The 19,470-nt window shown below is 48.5% G+C and overlaps 1 protein-coding gene across 15 annotated transcripts in view; it reads left to right on the top strand.

Moving 5' to 3' along the window:
• Srrm234 (Serine-arginine repetitive matrix 2/3/4) overlaps positions 1-19,470 on the top strand; it is a 285,071-nt gene that overhangs the window by 117,114 nt on the left and 148,487 nt on the right. Inside the window, exon 1 of one of the 15 annotated variants that reach the window (XM_055065698.2) lies at positions 16,789-17,066. The exons of 11 other annotated variants lie outside the window; for them this stretch is intronic. In XM_055065698.2, coding sequence (XP_054921673.1) covers positions 16,897-17,066 — 170 coding nt within the window. In that variant the 5' untranslated portion in view covers positions 16,789-16,896. Of the gene's footprint in view, positions 1-16,788; positions 17,067-17,296; positions 17,559-17,583; positions 17,818-19,470 lie in introns of those variants that run through there. 3 more of the 15 variants (XM_055065704.2, XM_055065701.2, XM_055065703.2) reach the window with 3 other exon arrangements.

Below are 19,470 nucleotides of genomic sequence, written 5' to 3'. Positions count from 1 at the left end.
GAGATACGACACATGCTCGCCAGCATTGACATTTACACGCGCCCTCGCACGCACACACGACAAAAAATGCACACACGACAAAAATTGCACGCACGCACGTTCGCACACACACAAACGCGCGCGCACACACAGATACGACACATGCTCGCCCGCATTCACATTTACACGCGCCCACGCAGGCCCAAAAATGTAGGCACGCACGCACTTTCGCGCACACCCACACAAACGCGCGCGCACACACACACACACAGATACGACACATGCTCGCCTGCATTCACATTTACACGCGCCCACGCATGCACGCAGGCGCAAACATGTAGGCACGCACGCACTTTCGCGCACACTCACACGAACGCACACACACACACAGATACGACACATGCTCGCCCGCATTCACATTTACACGCGCCCACGCATGCATGTAGGCGCAGAAATGTAGGCACGCACGCACTTTCGCGCACACTCACACACGCACGCACACACACACACACATGCTCGCCCGCATTCACATTTACACGCGCCCACGCATCCACGCAGGCGCAAAAATGTAGGCACGCACGCACTTTCGCGCACACTCACACACACACGCACACACACACACACATGCTCGCCCGCATTCACATTTACACGCGCCCACGCATGCACGCAGGCGCAAAAATGTAGGCGCACACGCACTTTCGCGCACACTCACACACACACGCACACACACACACATGCTCGTCCGCATTCAGATTTACACGCGCCCACGCATCCACGCAGGCGCAGAAATGTAGGCACGCACGCACACACGCGCGCGCACACACACACACGCACACGCACACACACGCACACGCGCACACACACACGCGCGCGCACGCACACACACACACACACACACACACACACACACACACACACACACACACACACACACACACACACACACACACACACACACACACACACACACACACACACACACACACACACACACACACACACACACACACACACACACACACACACACACACACACACACACACACACACACACACACACACACACACACACACACACACACACACACACACACACACACACACAGATATGACACATGCTCGCCCGCATTCACATTTACACGCGCCCACGCATGCACAGAACTGTAGGCACGCACGCACTTTCGCGCACACTCACACAAACGCACACACACACACAGATACGACACATGCTCGCCCGCATTCACATTTACACGCGCCCACGCATGCCGCAGGCGCAAAAATGTAGGCACACACGCACTTTCGCGCACACTCACACACACACGCACACACACACACACATGCTCGCCCGCATTCACATTTACACGCGCCCACGCATGCACGCAGGCGTGCATGCGTGGGCGCGTGTAAAACCATGTGCATAAAAATGCACGCACGTACACGGGACAGCACGCACACACAAGCACGCGGATGCTCGCACACGCATACACGCACTTTTGCGCACGCATATTGAAATACTGATACACAAACACACGCGCGCACACATACAAATACACACACACGCTCGCTGTGTGCACACACATATACACTCCCTCTCCTTCCCTGCGGAATCACAAAAACGCGCGTGGAAACAGACTCCACTTACCGTTTTAATACTCCAGCTGTAATAAATCACTTTACTGTTTAAATTTCGCGCTTCTTCAAGTCAATGTGCCCTTTGCTGAGAGCGTGCAAGACCATTTGCTCCTGTCGTGTGACATAACCGCCCATCCCCGACCAAATAACTCCTTTAACGCACCGCCAATGCTCCGACTAAGTGCCATAAATCCATATGTTGTTATAAGAGACTGCCCTCTTTGTGCAGACAGTTGAAACTTGTTGAAACTCGGCTATTATATACAAATAAAATTGTTTAAAATTTTGCCCATTCAGTTACGCATGTGCATTGCCGTGAAGTTACACGGAATGGTGAAGGTGCAGTGTCCATAATTCCTGAGTATATCCATGCTACAAGGCACTATAATTTTTTTTTAAAACGTAGCGCAAAGATATGCGCATGCTTGTTATGTTGTTCAAGTAATAAAATCTGATAATGAAAGCGATGACTTAACAAATAAGCAACCCATTCCTATGCTTTAGGAAATAAAAATAATTATATAGTTGAAGAGCCCTCCTGAAAAAACCAAAATTGAAAACAAATCTTGAGTTTTGTGTTTAGGCCGGCATGTGGAAGACTGTCGAACTGAGTCCTACGTGGCGTTAAGAAAAGAAAAAGGATATCACGCAGCGCGGTATCGAACCGCTGCCAGCACGGCGCGGAACAATGGGTGCGAGCGATAAAACCACTCGGCCGCGGCTTCCAGCGTTTCCACAAGTGATACGCTCGGGTTTTTATATATACCACGTGTTTTATATATACCACGTGACTTTGTGTCAAAAATAGCTTTTGGGAACTTTACGCCATGTGTAGAGAGTCGAGATAGGCATCAATTGAAATCTGAGTCTCCAGACTACATAAGCTGCAGCGACCTTTGCGATAGACGCCGTAGTTCTATCACAGCTACCGCTTTTGTCTCGAAAATCGAGTACAAATTTTCGTCGTTCCACAGGCTTCCGTTGCTGAATCTTTAACCACTCTGGGAACAAAATTATTGCTTGCCAGAGTGTGATCACTGCATTTGGCTCGTGTGGATTGTCTTCCAATTGAATTCAAGTTTATTTGCATCTATACATGTACAGATGACAGGAGTACATACAAAAAGCCAGATGAATTCGGCTTGACGGGGTCTGTACCCCCTACAGAAATGGCACTGTGCACAATAAAGACAACACAAACATACAATAGTGAATAAACGAGAAAGAAAAGTGAACATTGTGAACATTGTATAACAGAAATGCATACGGGTAAAAAAAATCAACAATAGAATGCCGCAAGAAATTATATTACAGAAAGCGAATAGTATAAAATAATACAAATAATACAGCCTAGAAATTCACATCTATAAATAATAAGTTATTTACAAGCAGAGAAAATTGGTTAAGCACTCATGGCGTCAGTGTTCACCCGAGCAAAAAAACAATCTACAATGAGCTCATTAAAAGGAGATATAGGTGTCTATTGAGTTTCTAATGAGTTTAACAAAGATGGCAGTGCGTGGCGTAACATTTGTTGACCGTGGTTAGTGCGCGCTTAAGGAACGTACCATGTGAACAGAATATGTCTGTCACCTGCCTTTTTCAATAATCGACCTGCAGCTTTTGTTATTTGCGAGAAACCCGCCCGTTCCATTGAAAACGCGCTAACTTCTTGCCAGGGCCGCTTGGGGCGCTAGTTGGTAAGTATATATTTAAGTATATATAAAGCCCCTTGATAATTTCAAAGTAGCGACACTCTCCTCCTCACAGCGCTTTCCTCCTCGATTCCCCTCACCCGCCGGCTGCGCACGGCGCGCTTTTCCTCCTGGGCTCTCGCGGACGGGCCACAGGATTCTATGGAGGCGTGTTATTTTGGGCCAGTTGCACGCCCCAGTGGGGTTGAAAATTTTGAGAAATGTTAATAACAGCATCGATAAGGCTGGAGGCAACGTTTATGAGGAGGTTGGTTTTTCCTTAAAGCCGTATGAACGGGGTATACCGATATAAAGGGAGCTTTGAGGCGAGTTCTATAATGTTAATAACAGCATCGATAAGGCTGGAGGCAACGTTTATGAGGAGGTTGGTTTTTCCCTAAAGCCGTATGAACGGGGTATACCGATATAAAGGGAGCTTTGAGGCGAGTTCTATACTCCAGACAATTTTTCTGCCACATGAGCAGATGCTTTACTTCGCGCGTCTGATCTAGTATTGCTTGTGACACATCTCTTTGTGTGTGGCTTATTAAGCGAAAGCCTTAGACCTCTGTTTCAAGGCCCCGTTGTGAGCTACAGAAAATATCACGTGACCGAAGGAAGGCGGGAAGTGAACCAAAGCATGTGCAGCCACGTATAAGAGATGATGAATAATTAGCAATGTAATGATTGATTAGTGATTGGATTAAGATGAATTCGGGTGTGTTAAGGATGATTAAGGTGGATTAAAGTCGATGAAGGTGCAATAGTGTCAATGAAGGTGCATAAAGGAGGACTAGGTTGGATTAAGGTCGATGAAGGTGGATTAGGGTGGGTGAAGGTGCGTTCAGGTGCATTAAGAACGATTATAGTGGATTAGGGTGGACTAAAGTGCATGAAGAAGGATAAGCGTGAATTAAGAAGGATTAAGGTGCATTAAGGAGGATTATGGTGGGCTAGGGTGAATTAAAGTGAATGAAGGAGGATTAGGATGGATTAATGAGGATTAGGGTAGACTAAGGTAGATGAATGTGGATTCGGGTGGATGAAGGTGAATTAAGGACGATTCTAGTGGATTATGGTGCATTAAGGAGGACTTTCGTGGGTTCATCATCATCAGCCTGGTTACGCCCACTGCAGGGCAAAGGCCTCTCCCATACTTTTCCAACTGCCCCGGTCATGTACTAATTGTGGCCATGTTGACCCTCCAAACTTCCTAATCTCATCTGCCCACCTAACTTTCTGTCGCCCCCTGCTACGCTTCCCTTCCCTCGGAATCCAGTCCGTAACCCTTAATGACCATCGGTTATCTTCCCTCCTCATTACATGTCCTGCCCATGCCCATTTCTTTTTCTTGATTTCAACTAAGATGTCATTAACGCGCGTTTCTTCCCTCACCCAATCTGCTCTTTTCATTTGTTATGGTGTATTAAAGTGAATGAAGGAGGCTTAAGGTTGATGAATGTGGATTCGGTGGATTAATGTGAATTAGGAGTATTATGGTAGACTAATCAGTCTTAATACTCAATGAACCCAAATTCACCTTAGTCCACCATAATCCACCATAATGCTCCTTCATCCACCTTAATCCAGCCTAATACTCCCAATCCACCATAATACGACCTAATCAACCTACGTCGCCCCTAATGCACCTTAGCCTACCCTATACGGTCTTAATCCTCCTTTATCAACCTTAATCCATCATAATCCGCCTTAATCCCCTTCATCCACCTTAATCCTTACTCATGCACCTTAATCCAACTTAGTCCTGCTTAATAGTCCCAATCTACCTTAATACACCCTAATCCACCTCTATCAAACCTAATCCAGCTACGTGGTCCCTAATCCAACTTAATACACCCTAAGCCCTTCTAATCGGTCTTAATCCTCCTTTATCAACCCTAGTTCACCTTAATCCACATTAATCGACCTTAATCTTCCTTTATCCACCTTAATCCTCCCTAGTCGTTCTTCATGCACTCTAATCCACCCTAATCGGTCATAATGCGATTTCACCAACCCTTCACCTTAATCCACCATAATCCACCTTAATCATCCTCCACCCACCTAAATCTTTATTCATGCATCCTAATCCTTCTTAATGCACTTTAATCCACCTTAATCTTCCTTAATACACTCTAATCAACCTTAATCCTCCCTAATCCACCTTATGTCAATCACTAATGATTCGTCACTTAACTTGGGTAATCATTCTCTTATACAGGGGTGGACATGCTTTGGGTCACCTCTGGCCTTCTTTGAGTCACGTGATAGTTCCAGTTTACAACTCGGCCTTGAAACAGAGATCTAAAGGCTTTCGCCTTAAAACATTAAAAAAAAACTCAATCTTGACTCGCTAACGTTCATCACCTGCAATACCACGGGTATACCTGCCACTAATTTTTTCAGGGCGCAAAGCAGAATCTATAATGCTGCACTTCCGATTGAATAACAACAGTTAGCGACGTGCGAGGTGATGGAGTCGCCCCAGAATATTAAGCATACTGAGGACAACCGCAACAAAAACGCTATGGGGCAGGCCCGAAGAATGAAAACGAAAATGCAGCATTACGGTATGCTTTGCTACGAGCTATAAGACGCCTCAGCTCGCAAACAACGCTGTTCTTCGTCGGAACAAAGTTATTTCGGCCAATGTCATGCAGCCACTGCTTCCTGCGCAAGCCGTCACGCTTTCCTTGGGGTATCATAAAAACGGCATAACCATCTTCAGGCTTCTTGCTGCAGTTATATGCGCAACAGCCCGGCATAGCGCTAGCACATAGAGCAGGCAACACAGCGTACAACGTTCGCTACGCCGAGCTAAAGCGCCGAGCCAGCCGTGCTCAGGAGGAAAATGGCGTGAACGAAAAAGAAAAACAGAAGCAAAACTCAAGATCCGCGCGTTTCCAAGGGCAACGGCAGGGAGACCAATCGTCGTGCAGAAAAACGGGGGCAAAACTGGTTGCCGCGGGGGAACGCGCAAGGGGCGAGGAGGAGGCGAGGAGGTCGCGCGGCGGCGGCAGAGTTCAAAGAGTGTCGCTACTTTCAAATTATCAAGGGACTTTAAGTATATAGAAAAGCTGGATATGATCATACCTGCAGCACATCCCTCTTTATCCCGTAATGTTTCTTGTTCCAGAGTCATTTCTTTGACACCAGAGCAGTACTAAGTTTCTTGAACGATGCCGTCTTACCGCCCCATAAATTCTCAGCGCAAGGATATTTCCAGGGGATGCCGCTGTGGTAGCAGTTTTCTATTGGCGGCGAGGAGTTACGGAGTCATCTGTCGGAAACGCCTCCCTTGCGTAGTATGAGGGATCACGCGGCGCGCTCCTCATAGGTTTCGCTTACGGAGCGCAATGGAAACACCACACGTCAGCCCTCCTCGACATTTATGTAGGTACTGTCAAAACGAGCGAAGTTTTTGACTGTCGATTTAATAATCTTGGGCAAACCGAAAGCACAGAATCGTCTACAGACGCTATCTCTGTACCGAATACGTACAGTGAACGCTGTCAGGATTGGGGGCTCAATCCCATCGCTCGTGATCTGTTGTCAAGATTGGAGTCGGGCATGAATTAGAAGGTAGCTGGCCCATGCCGTCGTCCAACTTATCCACGCTGAGGACGTTGATGAAGGGAAGGACTGTTTCTCATCGAGAACGAGGAATATGGGTTTATTTACAGTATTTATATCAGTCTAACATGACTGTTTGAGAAAGTACATCAGTCTAACACGACTGCTTGAGAGAGAGGGACCTGAGCAGGCGCAGAACAGCGGTTTTTAAACACTCGGTCCTCTCCCGATACAAGGTGACGCGAACGTTCGTTTCGTCATCGCAAACTAGCCGCCTCCCCGCAGGACGGTCTACACACACAAATGCACACACGTTCGAATGTCCGGAGCCGACGTCAGAGGGGCCCCGTAGAACTCGGAGCCGTTCTGGGTTGCGCGTTGGGGAATTTGGGAACAATAGTTGGCCCGCCGAACTCATCCCGTCACAACGGCGATGAGGCTAGAGGTTGGTGGCGGTTTCAGCACAAAGCCTGCTTCATCGAACGCATCCTAGCCGAAGCGACGGAGAGTGGGGGATGCCCATATTGTTCCCCGACACAAAGTCGATTTAGTCACGCTGTGGCTAGAAGTTGGCGGCGACGCTCCCGGAATGTTGCCGCCATAGTTGTAACTGGGTGGCAAACTTGCACTGCAGCTGGCCGTTCTTAACATCACCGGAATGTTGCCGCCATAGTTGTAACTGGGTGGCAAACTTGCACTGCAGCTGGCCGTTCTTAACATCGCCGGAATGTTGCCGCCATAGTTGTAACTGGGTGGCAAACTTGCACTGCAGCTGGCTGTTCTTAACAGCGCCTCCATGGCCCGAAAAATCTCGACTGTCTAGCGCTGACAACCGCTGGGCAGGAAGAGAACGGCTGGTGGCCAGAGGGTGATTGATGCCTTGGCTCGCAGCGACCACTTATGTATTAGGAAACATTGGTTGCGCTTTCTAGACAATCACATGTAAGAAGACAGGACAGGCGCAAATCGCTGATACTTGGCATGATGAAGGGAGAACACAAAAGGAAGAGCCCGATGTAGAAGAAATGAAGTTTAGCAGGATGCGTTGTTGGGCAAGTTGGTTCATTGTAATAGGAAACATTGGTTGTTTCCACCAATGTTTCAACCAACCAATGTTTCCTATTACAATGAACCAACTTGCCCAACAACGCATCCTCCTCAACTTCATTTCTTCTACATCGGGCTCTTCCTTTTGTGTTCTCCCTTCATCATGCCAAGTATCAGTGGTTTGCGCCTGACCTGTCTTCTTACATGTGATTGTCTAGAAAGCGCAACCAATGTTTCCTATTACAATGAACCAACTTGCCCAACAACGCATCCTGCTAACACTTAAGTATTGATGTCACCGCCCCAAAACATCCAACAAGGACAGGCAACTGCAAAATGAACCCCACAACACGGCTTTGCCCCGAGATGACGTACCTTGGCTCCCAATTTAGACCCGCTAGGCTTCAAAAAAAAAAAAAAAAAAAAAAAAACATAAGTGCAGAAACAAAAAAGAAATGCTGCATTTCGCTATGCCAATTTCTGAAGCAATTTTGTGCTGACAAATTCAGCAAACACGGAGGGAATCCTGCTAAATGAGAGGAGATCTTCCTGGCTTAAAAAAAAATTAACACTAGTAACCCTAAAATTTAGGCGGGACCCTCAAACGCGGAATTCAAATTAGCCTGCTCAAACCATCCCCATTGCTATGCAACTTTCCCTTCTTATATCTAACGGAGAAGTTGTACTCTTGGAGTGTGAGACTCCATCAGAGCAAGCGGCCATTTTTGTGTGACATTTGATTGAGCCACGTCAGAGGACAGTGGTCGGTCTCGAAGATGAATTTCGCTCCGTACAAGTAACACGACAACTTCTGGGCGGCCTAAACTAAACAAGCGCATTCCTTCTCTGAAGCGCTGTAGGCTTCCTCTCTTACATTTAGTTTACGGCTGGCATAGAGGATAGGATGCTCCTCGTTATCGTCGCCGACCTAAGTACCACGCCCATACCTCTGTCGCTTGCGTCGCATTGAACTATGAATTCCTTTGTGTAGTCTGGCGCGCGAAGCACAGGTCGAGAAACCAATAGCGTTTTCAAACTTTGCAAAGCGTTCTCTTTGTCCTTATCCCAGTGTACGTTACTCGGTGCTGCCTTTCGGAGGGCGTCCGTTAATGGACTTGCCATTTGCGAGTAATTCGGAATGTACCGTTGATAGTACCCCACAAGTCCCAAAAATGAACGGAGGTCTGTTTTCGTGCGCGGCTGAGAAAATTCTCCAATCGTAGCTATTTTCAGCTCGGCCGGCCGTCTCATGCCCTGACCGACAACATGGCCCAGATAAGTAACCTGCGAACAACCAAACCTACATTTTTCCGCTTTCATCGTTAAGCCGGCTTCCCTCAACCGTGAGAACACCTGTTTGAGGTGCGATACGTGTTGTTCCCAGCTGTCCGAAAAAATTGCTACATCATCAAGATAGGGCAAGGCGAACTCCTGCAAGTCTTTTAGAACAATATCCATTAACTTAGAGAAGCTAAACGGCGCGTTCTTCAGCCCGAAGCTGAGTGCGAGAGGGCGAAAAGTGCCTACAGGTGAGATGAATGCGGCATAGCGGCTGGCACTTTCTGAAAGGGGAACTTGCCAGTACCCCCGCATGAGATCTATAGTTGAAATGTATTTAGCAGCGCTAACTATTTCAATTCGTTCCTCAATGTTGGGTATCGGGTACAGCTGATCCCTAGTGATAGAATTTAACTTCCTGTAGTCAACACACGAACGAGGGTCCTTGTTAGGGGTTTATACCAGTATTAGCGGTAACGTGTAGTCACTCTCAGCGGGCTCAATAACTCCCAACTCTAGCATGCGCTGTATCTCTGCCTCCATAATCTCTCTATGTCTTGGAGACACCCTGTAAGGCTTTGATCTTACTGGTTCGGTTGATGTCAGCTCAATTTCATGCGTTATTAGTTCGGTTCTACCCGGCCGATCGCTGAATCTGTCGAGATATTCCCCTAACACTTCTTTTAGCTCATCTAGCTGCTCGGGTCTTAGAGCGTGCGAGCTTACCGAGTGTTCTGCTACTTCTTCTAGGCCGATTTCAGAGTTGGAGGTCGCCCTATATTCCTTAAACTTTGTACTAGTGCCATCCTGCTCTTTGATGGTATAGTTAACGACTCCGCTCCGCTCTACATACGGCTTCATCAAATTACAGTAATATATCTTCACTTCCTTCCTTCGACCGGGCATTTTCAGAGCATAGTTAGTATCTGAAAGTTTGTGCAACACTTTAACGGGCCCGTCCCAGTGAACTTCAAGCTTGTTCTTTCTTGAAGGTTTGAGGATCATTACCTGGTCTCCGGCGTTAAACGTACGAAGCCTCGTATTCTTGTCGTAATAGAATTTGACATTCTTTTGAGCTATTCCCATGTTCTTTCCGACTAGTTCTTGGGTTGCAATTAGCCGTTCCAGCAGATTTAACACGCATTATACCTCTGTTGGCCTCTCTCCTCTTTCCTCCCACATCTCTCTTAACATTTTCAGTGGAGAACGGAGTACCCACCCATACACTAGTTCTGCTGGCGAGAACCCTGTCGCTTCATATGGAACCGTTCGCAAAGCAAACAAAGCTGCCGGCAGACAGTTCTCCCAGTCCTCCTTGTGCTCGTAACAGAGTGCACGCAAAACTCGCTTAAGCACCGAATGTCACCTCTCTACACTGTTTGACTGAGGGTGATAGACAGAACTGTGTATTAACTTTACCCCGCATTTCTGCAAGAATGTGGAAGTCAGTGCGCTCGTGAATACTGACCCTTGATCTGCCTGAATTTCGGCTGGAAACCCAACTCGTGCAAACACTGTGAAAAGCGCGTCTACTACTTCGGTGGAGCTGAGTGAGCTCTTTCAAAGGGATTGCTTCTGAAAACTTGGTAGCCGGACACAGCACGGTAAACAAGTACCTGTAGCCCCATTTTGTTTTTGGAAGAGGCCCTACCGTGTCTATTACAAGTCGTCTGAAAGGCTCTGTTATTAAGGGCACTACCTTTGGTGGAGCTTTCCATGTCTCTCCTGGTTTACCAGAACGCTGGCAGGCGTCGCATGATCTTACAAAGTTTTCTACGTCTTTGAAACAGCCAGGCAAGTAGTATTCCATAAGCAATCTTTCCTTTGATTTGTCTATGCCTAGGTGGCCGGACCACCCATTTCCATGACAGAGACTCAAAGGTCCCCCCTGTACTTAGTAGGTACGACTAACTGATCTAAAATCCTACCCTTTCGATCTCTGTAGTGCCGATACAACAATCCTCCTCTCTCATGTATTGTCACGTTGCGCCTAGCAATGCCTTCTTTAGCTGTGTCGTGTAATTTGAAGCTCTCATCATTCTTTTGCTCGGCTGCCAGTGATTCTCTATCCACACGTAAGAGCTGATCAAAGTTCTTTGAGGCCGGTGATAATAACGACCCTGTCTCGCTTGTGAGTGCGTCAGCTTGCTCTTCCTGCAGGCTAGAACTTCGACACTCTAGTGCTACGCTCTCATTGAGCTGGTCAGCTGGCAGGCTCTCCTCAACTGTTCTTTTGTCCCTCGGGCCTAGCTCGGATTCGGGTATTGAAGTTATCCCCTTTTCTGCTTCCGCTGGAGGAGCTTGTGCATTTTCAGCCGAAAGCGACGCGATCTTATGAGCTTGGCCTCGGGTCCATGCCTGTACTATGCCCTCTCCCAGTTTGAGCCCTTTGTCACGCCGTAACTGATTCGAACGATTCGAAAAGATGTAAGGGTACTGCAGTGACAAAAATTTGGAAACTGCAGCCTCAGTCTCTAGCTCCCCGAATGGTCCACTGATTTTGACTTTGGCCATGGGCAGACGCACGCTGTGTTCTTCTACAACCTGTTTTATCCATGCTACTTCTCCGGTGAAGTCATCTCCCGTCACGTAAGACGGATGGACAATGTCCATCGTGGCGGCACTGTCTCTTAGCACCCGGCATGGCTTGCCATTAACTTGCAGGTCGTGAAGATATGGACTTAAAAGTTCCATGTTCTCGCCTTTTTCCTCCACGTAGGAGAAAACTACGCTAGGCTTCCCGCAGTTTACAGCTACATGTCCCAGTTTGTGGCATTTGTAACAGCGAATTGGTCTAAAAGATTCGAATTTTCTTTTCTGTTCTTTTTGTGCGGTTTCTCCGTTAGGTTTCTCCTCGCTGTTTTCTGCGGGCTTTTCCGCCATGTCTACAGGCTCCCTCTGCGCACCCCTTTTGAACGGAAATGGTTTCCGCGGTCCATTTCGGCCGTCCAAGTTTCCGTCCTTGGCGTTCAACTTTCTACGGGCTGCGTACTCTTCGGCTAATTCAGCCGCCCTTTCCACAGTGTTTACATTCCCTCTGTCTTGCACCCACAGTTTCACAGCTTGGGGGATGGTTTTGTAAAACTGCTCTAGACACATGCATTCAATGATCATGTCTCTGCTGTCGTACGCTTCCGTGCTTTTAAGCCACTCGACTAGGTTGGCCTTTAAGCTATATGCAAACTCCGGATATCCCTCGCTATCTTTCTTGCCTGTGCTCCTAAACCTTTGCCGAAAAGCTTCGGCTGAAAGGCGGTATTTCTTCAGGAGACTAGCCTTAACTTTTGCATAATCATATGCATCCTGTGCACTCAATCTGGCGATTACTTCCGCCGCCTCACACGGCAACATAGACAGCAACCGCTGTGGCCATGTACTCGGAACGAAGTTCAGCTTTTCGCAAGTCCTTTCAATATTGCTTAGGAACAAGCCTATGTCGGTCCCGACCTCAAATGGCTTTAATAGCCTGTCCATGCGGCACGATTCGGCCTCACTTGATCGTCCCAGAGCGCCTTCACTTCTTTGAGACAACTCTAAACGTTTGCTTTCAAGTTTCAAGTTGCATTTTTCTTAACTCACGATCTTTATCGCGTTCCTCTCTCTCTCTGTCTCGTTCTTCTCTTTCTCTGTCCCGTTTCTCTCCTTTTTTCAGAAGTTCAAACCCCATTTCAATTTCTTCCTCACTTGCCTTTTCGGAAATTAGCTCCAATAATTCCGATTTTAGCATTTCCTTGCGTACATCTAGGCCAAGTTCCTCACCAAGAATCAACAATTCGTCTTTCAGGAGTGTCCTTAACTCCATTATTGCTGCTTTACTGCCTTGATTCTGCTCTCTAAATCTAGCTAGGAAAACACAACCTAGCTAACACTCAATAATCTAGCTTCCCTACTGTTCTAAACAAAACAACCACAAAATGAAGCCTAGAGAGTCAAAGCAAGAACCAAGCACTCGCCGCAGTCACAGCACCACGTCGCAAAGTCCATCTCACCGCTGTCAGCCAGTTGTCAGGATTGAGGGCTCAATCCCATCGCTCGCGATCCGTTGTCAAGATTGGAGTCGGGCATGAATTAGAAGGTAGCTGGCCCATGCCGTCGTCCAACTTATCCACGCTGAGGACGTTGATGAAGGGAAGGACTGTTTCTCATCGAGAACGAGGAATATGGGTTTATTTACAGTATTTGTATGCGTCTAACATGACTGTTTGAGAAAGTACATCAGTCTAACACGACTGCTTGAGAGAGAGGGACCTGAGCAGGCGCAAAACAGCGGTTTTTAAAGACGCGGTCCTCTCCCGATACAAGGTGACGCGAACGTTCGTTTCGTCATCGCAAACTAGCCGCCTCCCCGCAGGACGGTCTACACACACAAATGCACACACGTTCGAATGTCAGGAGCCGACGTCAGAGGGGACCCGTAGAACTCGGAGCCGTTCCGGGTAGCGCGTTGGGGAGTTTGGGAACAATAGTTGGCCCGCGAAACTCATCCCGTCACAACGGCGATGAGGCTAGAGGTTGGTGGCAGTTTCAGCGCAAAGCCTACTTCATCGAACGCATCCTAGCTGAAGTGACGGAGAGTGGGGATGGCCATATTGTTCCCCGACACAAAGTCGATTTAGTCACGCTGTGGCTAGAAGTTGGCGGCGACGCTCCCGGAATGTTGCCGCCATAGTTGTAACTGGGTGGCAAACTTGCACTGCAGCTGGCCGTTCTTAACAACGCCACTGCGCGCGGTGGAGTCTCCCGAACCGGCTTCTTGCGTGAAAGGTAGCCAAACGCTCAGAGTAAACTGTGTGAAATATGTTCTTCTAGTGGGCTGTCTGTATAAGCAAATGGGGCATAACAGAATGGAGGCTCAATCAAGTGATCGCACGGGTTCACAGCGACCGACTGCGCGTCTGCATGCATCTCCGCGCACAATGTTTTGCTTTCGCTGTGAGCGCGTTTTCGCACCAAGCCGCGAGCTTTCGCAACATATGAGCATTTGACAGTACACTAGCAACCATTGTTGCGCGGACGCTATCAGAACTGTTCAAAAATAATTCCGTTATAGAGACTTCGACGCCTAGCTACGGCGACTGTGATGTGCAGTCGCGACTATTCAATCTTTTTTGTCGTCTAAATTCTTGTACATTTCAATATTCTTTCTCAAGTTGCGTTACACTGTATGTTTATCTGTCTTCTCAGCGTGCGATTTCCCTTTGCTTCTTTTTCGTAATCCAGTGCATTAATTCATAACACAAACATGACCATATGCCGTGCCTTTTTTAATGTGCGTCTTACCGCTCACTTTCCGTTTCTGTGAACTTGCCAGTATCTAGCATCAACAAGTTCATAGACCAAACCGTCATGACATTAGCCGGGCAGCGGGCGCGGGCGAGCGTCTCAGTGCGCGTTTTCTGCTACTCACCGAACATCGCGCAGTCCCGGCGCCGTAGCAGAAATCTTCCTCGCCTGTGTGTTTTCTGCATACCATAGTTGTAGCCGATGGCTGTCTGCCGGTTCTAAGTTTCGCCAGCCGAGCGTCACGCAGCTCCTTGCCCTGCGGCTACGTGTGAATAAGGCTGACACCGGGCTCCGTTGCGTACGTCCGGCACTGCGGCACCGAGCAGTAGCATACCATGCTGCATGCCTCCAAAGGCAGCCACTACCTATTATAGTACTTTCAAATGCTGTCCAGCAGACACCCAAGGCGGTAAAGCCTCACCACTTATTCAGAACCGCGGCGCAGGTGGGACTTTAAACTTTCGTTTTCAGCTCGCTTCGGCTAAAGCGCTTCCGAAGCAGCCAACGCGGCCGCTGTGTCCTCGTGATCCCTCATGCCGCGTCACGCCGATGGTGGCGCTAGCTTTTCCAGTGGTGGAGCTCGCCGCCAATAGCGCACGCCTCCAGGCCCTTGTGTGTCAAGGGCTGCGGCAGTAGTGCTTCTTGCAAATGTTTGCCTCTGACATATTTTACTATATCATCATTATTTCACTGTGTATCTTTCGTGTCCATAGTACACCTCATGAGCGATTGGCATACCTTTATTATGGGTAGGTTTTACGCACTTTACAGCCATGTAACCTCTACTTCTTCGTAAATAGTAACTCCACTGCGAACTCATTAAAGGGACACTAAAGGCAAATATTAAGTCAAGCTAAAATGATAGATCGGTGCTTGGGAATCTGTAAGGCGTCGATATTATTGCGAACAAAGCCTTAGTAACCGAGAAACTGAGCTAAATCATTAGAGACTTCCCCGAGACATTCAAGCACTTGCCCGATGACGAAAGCACTCCTTAGTTAAATTCTGGCACTAGTACACAACCACTCGTTGCAAAAAACATCATTGTATTGTATTAGAAGACGAAATAAAATGTTACTTGCCCAATTCTAGTTAATCTTTAGAAAAAAAGAACGCATTGAAATTACTCTTGACAATGTCGCGGGCCGTCGAAAGGTTTCGTTTTCGCGCTACTCTGCGCCGCCCACGCTTTCGCCCAAACGGTCTACGCCACTTGAACAAAAAAGCAGCTGCAGCGGCGAATCCACCCCTCTGTCTTGGCACGGTGCCGCCCTCTGTCGGGCGCCGTTTTACTCACCGTTGGCAGCAAAGGGCGGTGATAGCGTATGCAGCGTCACCACTCCCCCGGTTGGGTGGCGGGAGATTTGAATTTACAAAAAGCTATTCGGACCCATGAGATGCAATTTTCTCGTAAACTAAGTCCCTTTTTAGCACGAAACAAGCGTTGCAAGGTTTCTGGAATGGTATTTAAACAGTCCACGTCGACGTCTTATTTGCCTTTAGTGTCCCTTTAACACCAGCCTGGCGCACTTTGGCCGTCATACTTGGCCCTTGCGCCACAAAGCACGACATTTATCATCATCATACCTGTGTCGTGACTGCGACATCAAAGCAGCATATTTGAATCGGGGTTGCCATAACTGTCGCTCTTTGAGTAGACATCACGTTCAGATGCAAGGCTGAACAGAAGGGCAGTACTTATTTTTCCTGCTGCTGGTGTAATTTTCGCCCAAGTTTTTTTTTCTTTCCTTCTGGTTCGCCCAGTATTTTCGGATATTGTGAGAGAAATCGTGTTCAAAAATTTGTTTCTGGTGCTTATCCCTTTTTTAACATCTTTAGTCAGGGGATTTTCATTGCGTATGTAAGCCATTGAAAACCTTGGAAAATTCAGAGAATATTGAAAAGGGTATTCGCTAGACACTCTAAATTTGAATTCTACACAGATTTTCTTGCGCCTACGTTTGCGTATTCCTCGGTACCTGAAATGCTGTTTCAGGCGCCCTGTGCAAATTAACGTTGACTTGAAAGGCAGCGCCGCTCGCGGCATGGCAATAACCGCCGGTCTTGAACAGCAAGCGCGTAAGCAGTATACCCGCGTGAGCGCATGGATTGATGACTGCGACGACTCCTTGTCGAAAGCGGTGTGGCTTGCAAATGCCGCCGCGAAGGAAAGCTTTCTTGCCTACCGTTCTCGTTGGCCTCGACATTCGCGGCCCGTGACGGGCGGATTTGAACACACCGCCCCGCGCAGACCGAGCGCGAACCCTGGCGGCCGTGTGCGCAGCCCGCGCTTCGGCTGATCTCTTGACGCGGCAGCTGTTTCTCGGACGGCACGTGCCACGTACTCCCCACGACGACGACGACGAAGAAGCCCGTCTCGAGCGGCCTGATCAAGAACAACGGCGGCAGCATGCTGTCCTTCCCGCCGATGGACGATGAGGAGGAGGAAGGCCTGCTCGTCTCCACGCCCGAGTCGAGCCCCAAGGTCCAGCAGCAGAGCCGTTTTGTGCCCGTCGAGCCTCAGAGGCCCGGCCGCGCCGGTGTCAAGCCTTTCTCCATTTCCAGAAAGTTTGTCAACAGGTAACCGCGAGGCCACGTTGGAGCTCGTAAGCGCGCTGTCCAGCCTTGTGACGTCACCGCCACTGTTTTGGGGACTCGGGAGTCTGAATGCGTTCATGTCGTCGCCACGCGCGCCATCTGTGCGCCCTGGTGACGTCAGTGATCGCCTGCGTAGCCGGCCTTAGCTTTTGGGACTTTGCGTTACGCACAACGGTCGAGTCGCAGTGGGTGCCACGCCACTCTCTCCCCGCGCTGCAAAAGTGCGCGCAGCTGGGGAGCGCACTTGTGCGAGCAAGAGCCGTGACTCCTCCGCTTCACACATGTTTGCGCAGCCCGGTGTGCCTAGGCGTGCCTTTCGAGCTCCGCTTGGGGCAGGCTGCGTCGCGACCATTTGGCATGCCTTTCAGCTGCGGCGGCTCTGCGCGAAAGAGCGCCCATCGATCGGTGCCGCGCGCCATTGCGGCGATCCCGGCAGGCTGCGCGGCGCCGACCGAGTGGCGGCGGCCCGCACAGGTGAGCGTCGGTGGCGCGCATCCATCTTTGGTGCGCCCTTTCCCGCAGCTGCGGGGACGTGCATGCCCGACTGATCAAAATGGGTGTCACAGCGGGAGCTAGCTTTGACAAGCGCAGGGCAGATCGTAAGAAAATGAGAACCTGGATACGTGTGGAGCCAAGCATGCCTAAGTGTTCGGTAGTGGGCAGGCGACAAAACTGGTGCGTAGCTGGGCCTGTGTCAGCCGCTGATGCACTTTCCAATTAGTGTGGATTGACGGTAGGTGTCAATCACACCTCTCTTCCAGGAAAATGTCATGTTATTGGCTTCCGCTAATTTGCTTATGCTGTTTTGTCTGCCATATGTATTGCATAATGTTAAAATTTATATGCCACATCTTTTGATTCTTAAGTGTTGGATTCGCTCAATCAGGCAACAAATTTCACAACTGGTGTGTGCATGGTAAAGGGCATGTGCTGTTGTCATTTCCAATATTGCTCTGGTTTGGTGCTTAAAAGAGGCAACTTCAGACATGATGGTACAGTGTGTTGTCCTGATAACATTCCTTTCATAATTGACACTTTCTAAACCTTTTTTTGTCAAATTTCAGTTTATTTAGGACTTGGTGTTGGACTAGTTCGTGTTGCATATTGATTATTGTGCTGAGCTGAAAAATTTTCCGGGAAAGAGGCCAGGCGGACAGGACAGACTGCTCTGTCAGGCTGGTAAAAAATAAACAATTCTCATATATATATACACACGAGGTGTGTTCAAAAAGAAACCGAACTTTTGAACTGGCACGGCAACCGGCAGAGGGAGTGTGCTGCGGCCACTGAGCGCATGTAGTGATAGGTTTAGACAACAAACTGCCATTTGCCATGTTTCGCTCTAACCATTAGTTGGCGAGCTACGGCCGCTGAACTGAGCACATGAACAAGCTGTTCTTCGGATTGGTGCCAAAGTGACAATGAAGGAATTGGAAGAACAGTGTGTGTGAAGTTCTGCTACAAACTTGGGAAAACTTTCACAGAGACATTTCAGTTGCTTAGCCAAGCATACGGGGAGGACTGTATGAGTCGCACGCAGTGCTATGATTGGTTCAAGTGTTTTGAACACGGAAGAATGTCGGTCGGTGACGATTCCAAGCCTTGATGACTTTCCACGTCCACAGATGATGACCATGTCGAGAATTCGAACTGTGATTCGTGGAAATTGTCGTTTGGCTGTTCGAGAAGTCGCTGACGAAGCGGGTATCAGCGTAGGATCTTGTCATGAAATTTTGAGTGACAAACTTGGGATGTGTTCTGTCAGTGCAAAATTCGTGCTGCGTTTGTTGACTGACGAACAGAAGCAGACCTGTGTTGAAATCAGCCAGGAACTGCTCACCGCTGCCAATGCCAATGAAAACTTTCTTAAGAACATCATAACAGGACAATCAGACACGGGGTTATGGTTATGATGTTGCAACGAAAGTGCAGTCATCGCAGTGGGTGGCCAAAGGTTCTCCTCGTCCAAAAAAAAGCACTCATGAGTCGGTCAAAAATGAATGTGATGTTAGTAGTGTTTTTTGACTGCAAAGCCATTGTCCATCAGGAATTTGTGCCACATGGTCAGACGGTAAACAAAGAAGTTTACCAGGGAATCATAGCACGTTTGAGAGACTGTGCGCAGTAAGAGGCCTGAATTGTGGGAAGATGAGGCTTGGATGTTGCATCATTACAAAGCCCAGGCCCACGCATTGCTCCTTGTCTGCAGCTATATAGCGAAACACCACACTCCTGTTGTGCCCCTCCCACCATATTCTCCAGACATAGCCCCCAGCAGACTTTTTTCTATTCCCGAAGCTGAAAACCACCTTGAAAGGATGTCATTTCCAAACCGTAGAGGAGGCCCAGGACAATGCGAGATGTGACCTGCGCACCATTCCAGAAA

This window comes from Dermacentor andersoni, chromosome 3 (assembly GCF_023375885.2).
Source record: "Dermacentor andersoni chromosome 3, qqDerAnde1_hic_scaffold, whole genome shotgun sequence".
Lineage (NCBI taxonomy): Eukaryota > Metazoa > Arthropoda > Arachnida > Ixodida > Ixodidae > Dermacentor > Dermacentor andersoni.
This window is presented reverse-complemented; position numbering and strand designations above follow the sequence as displayed.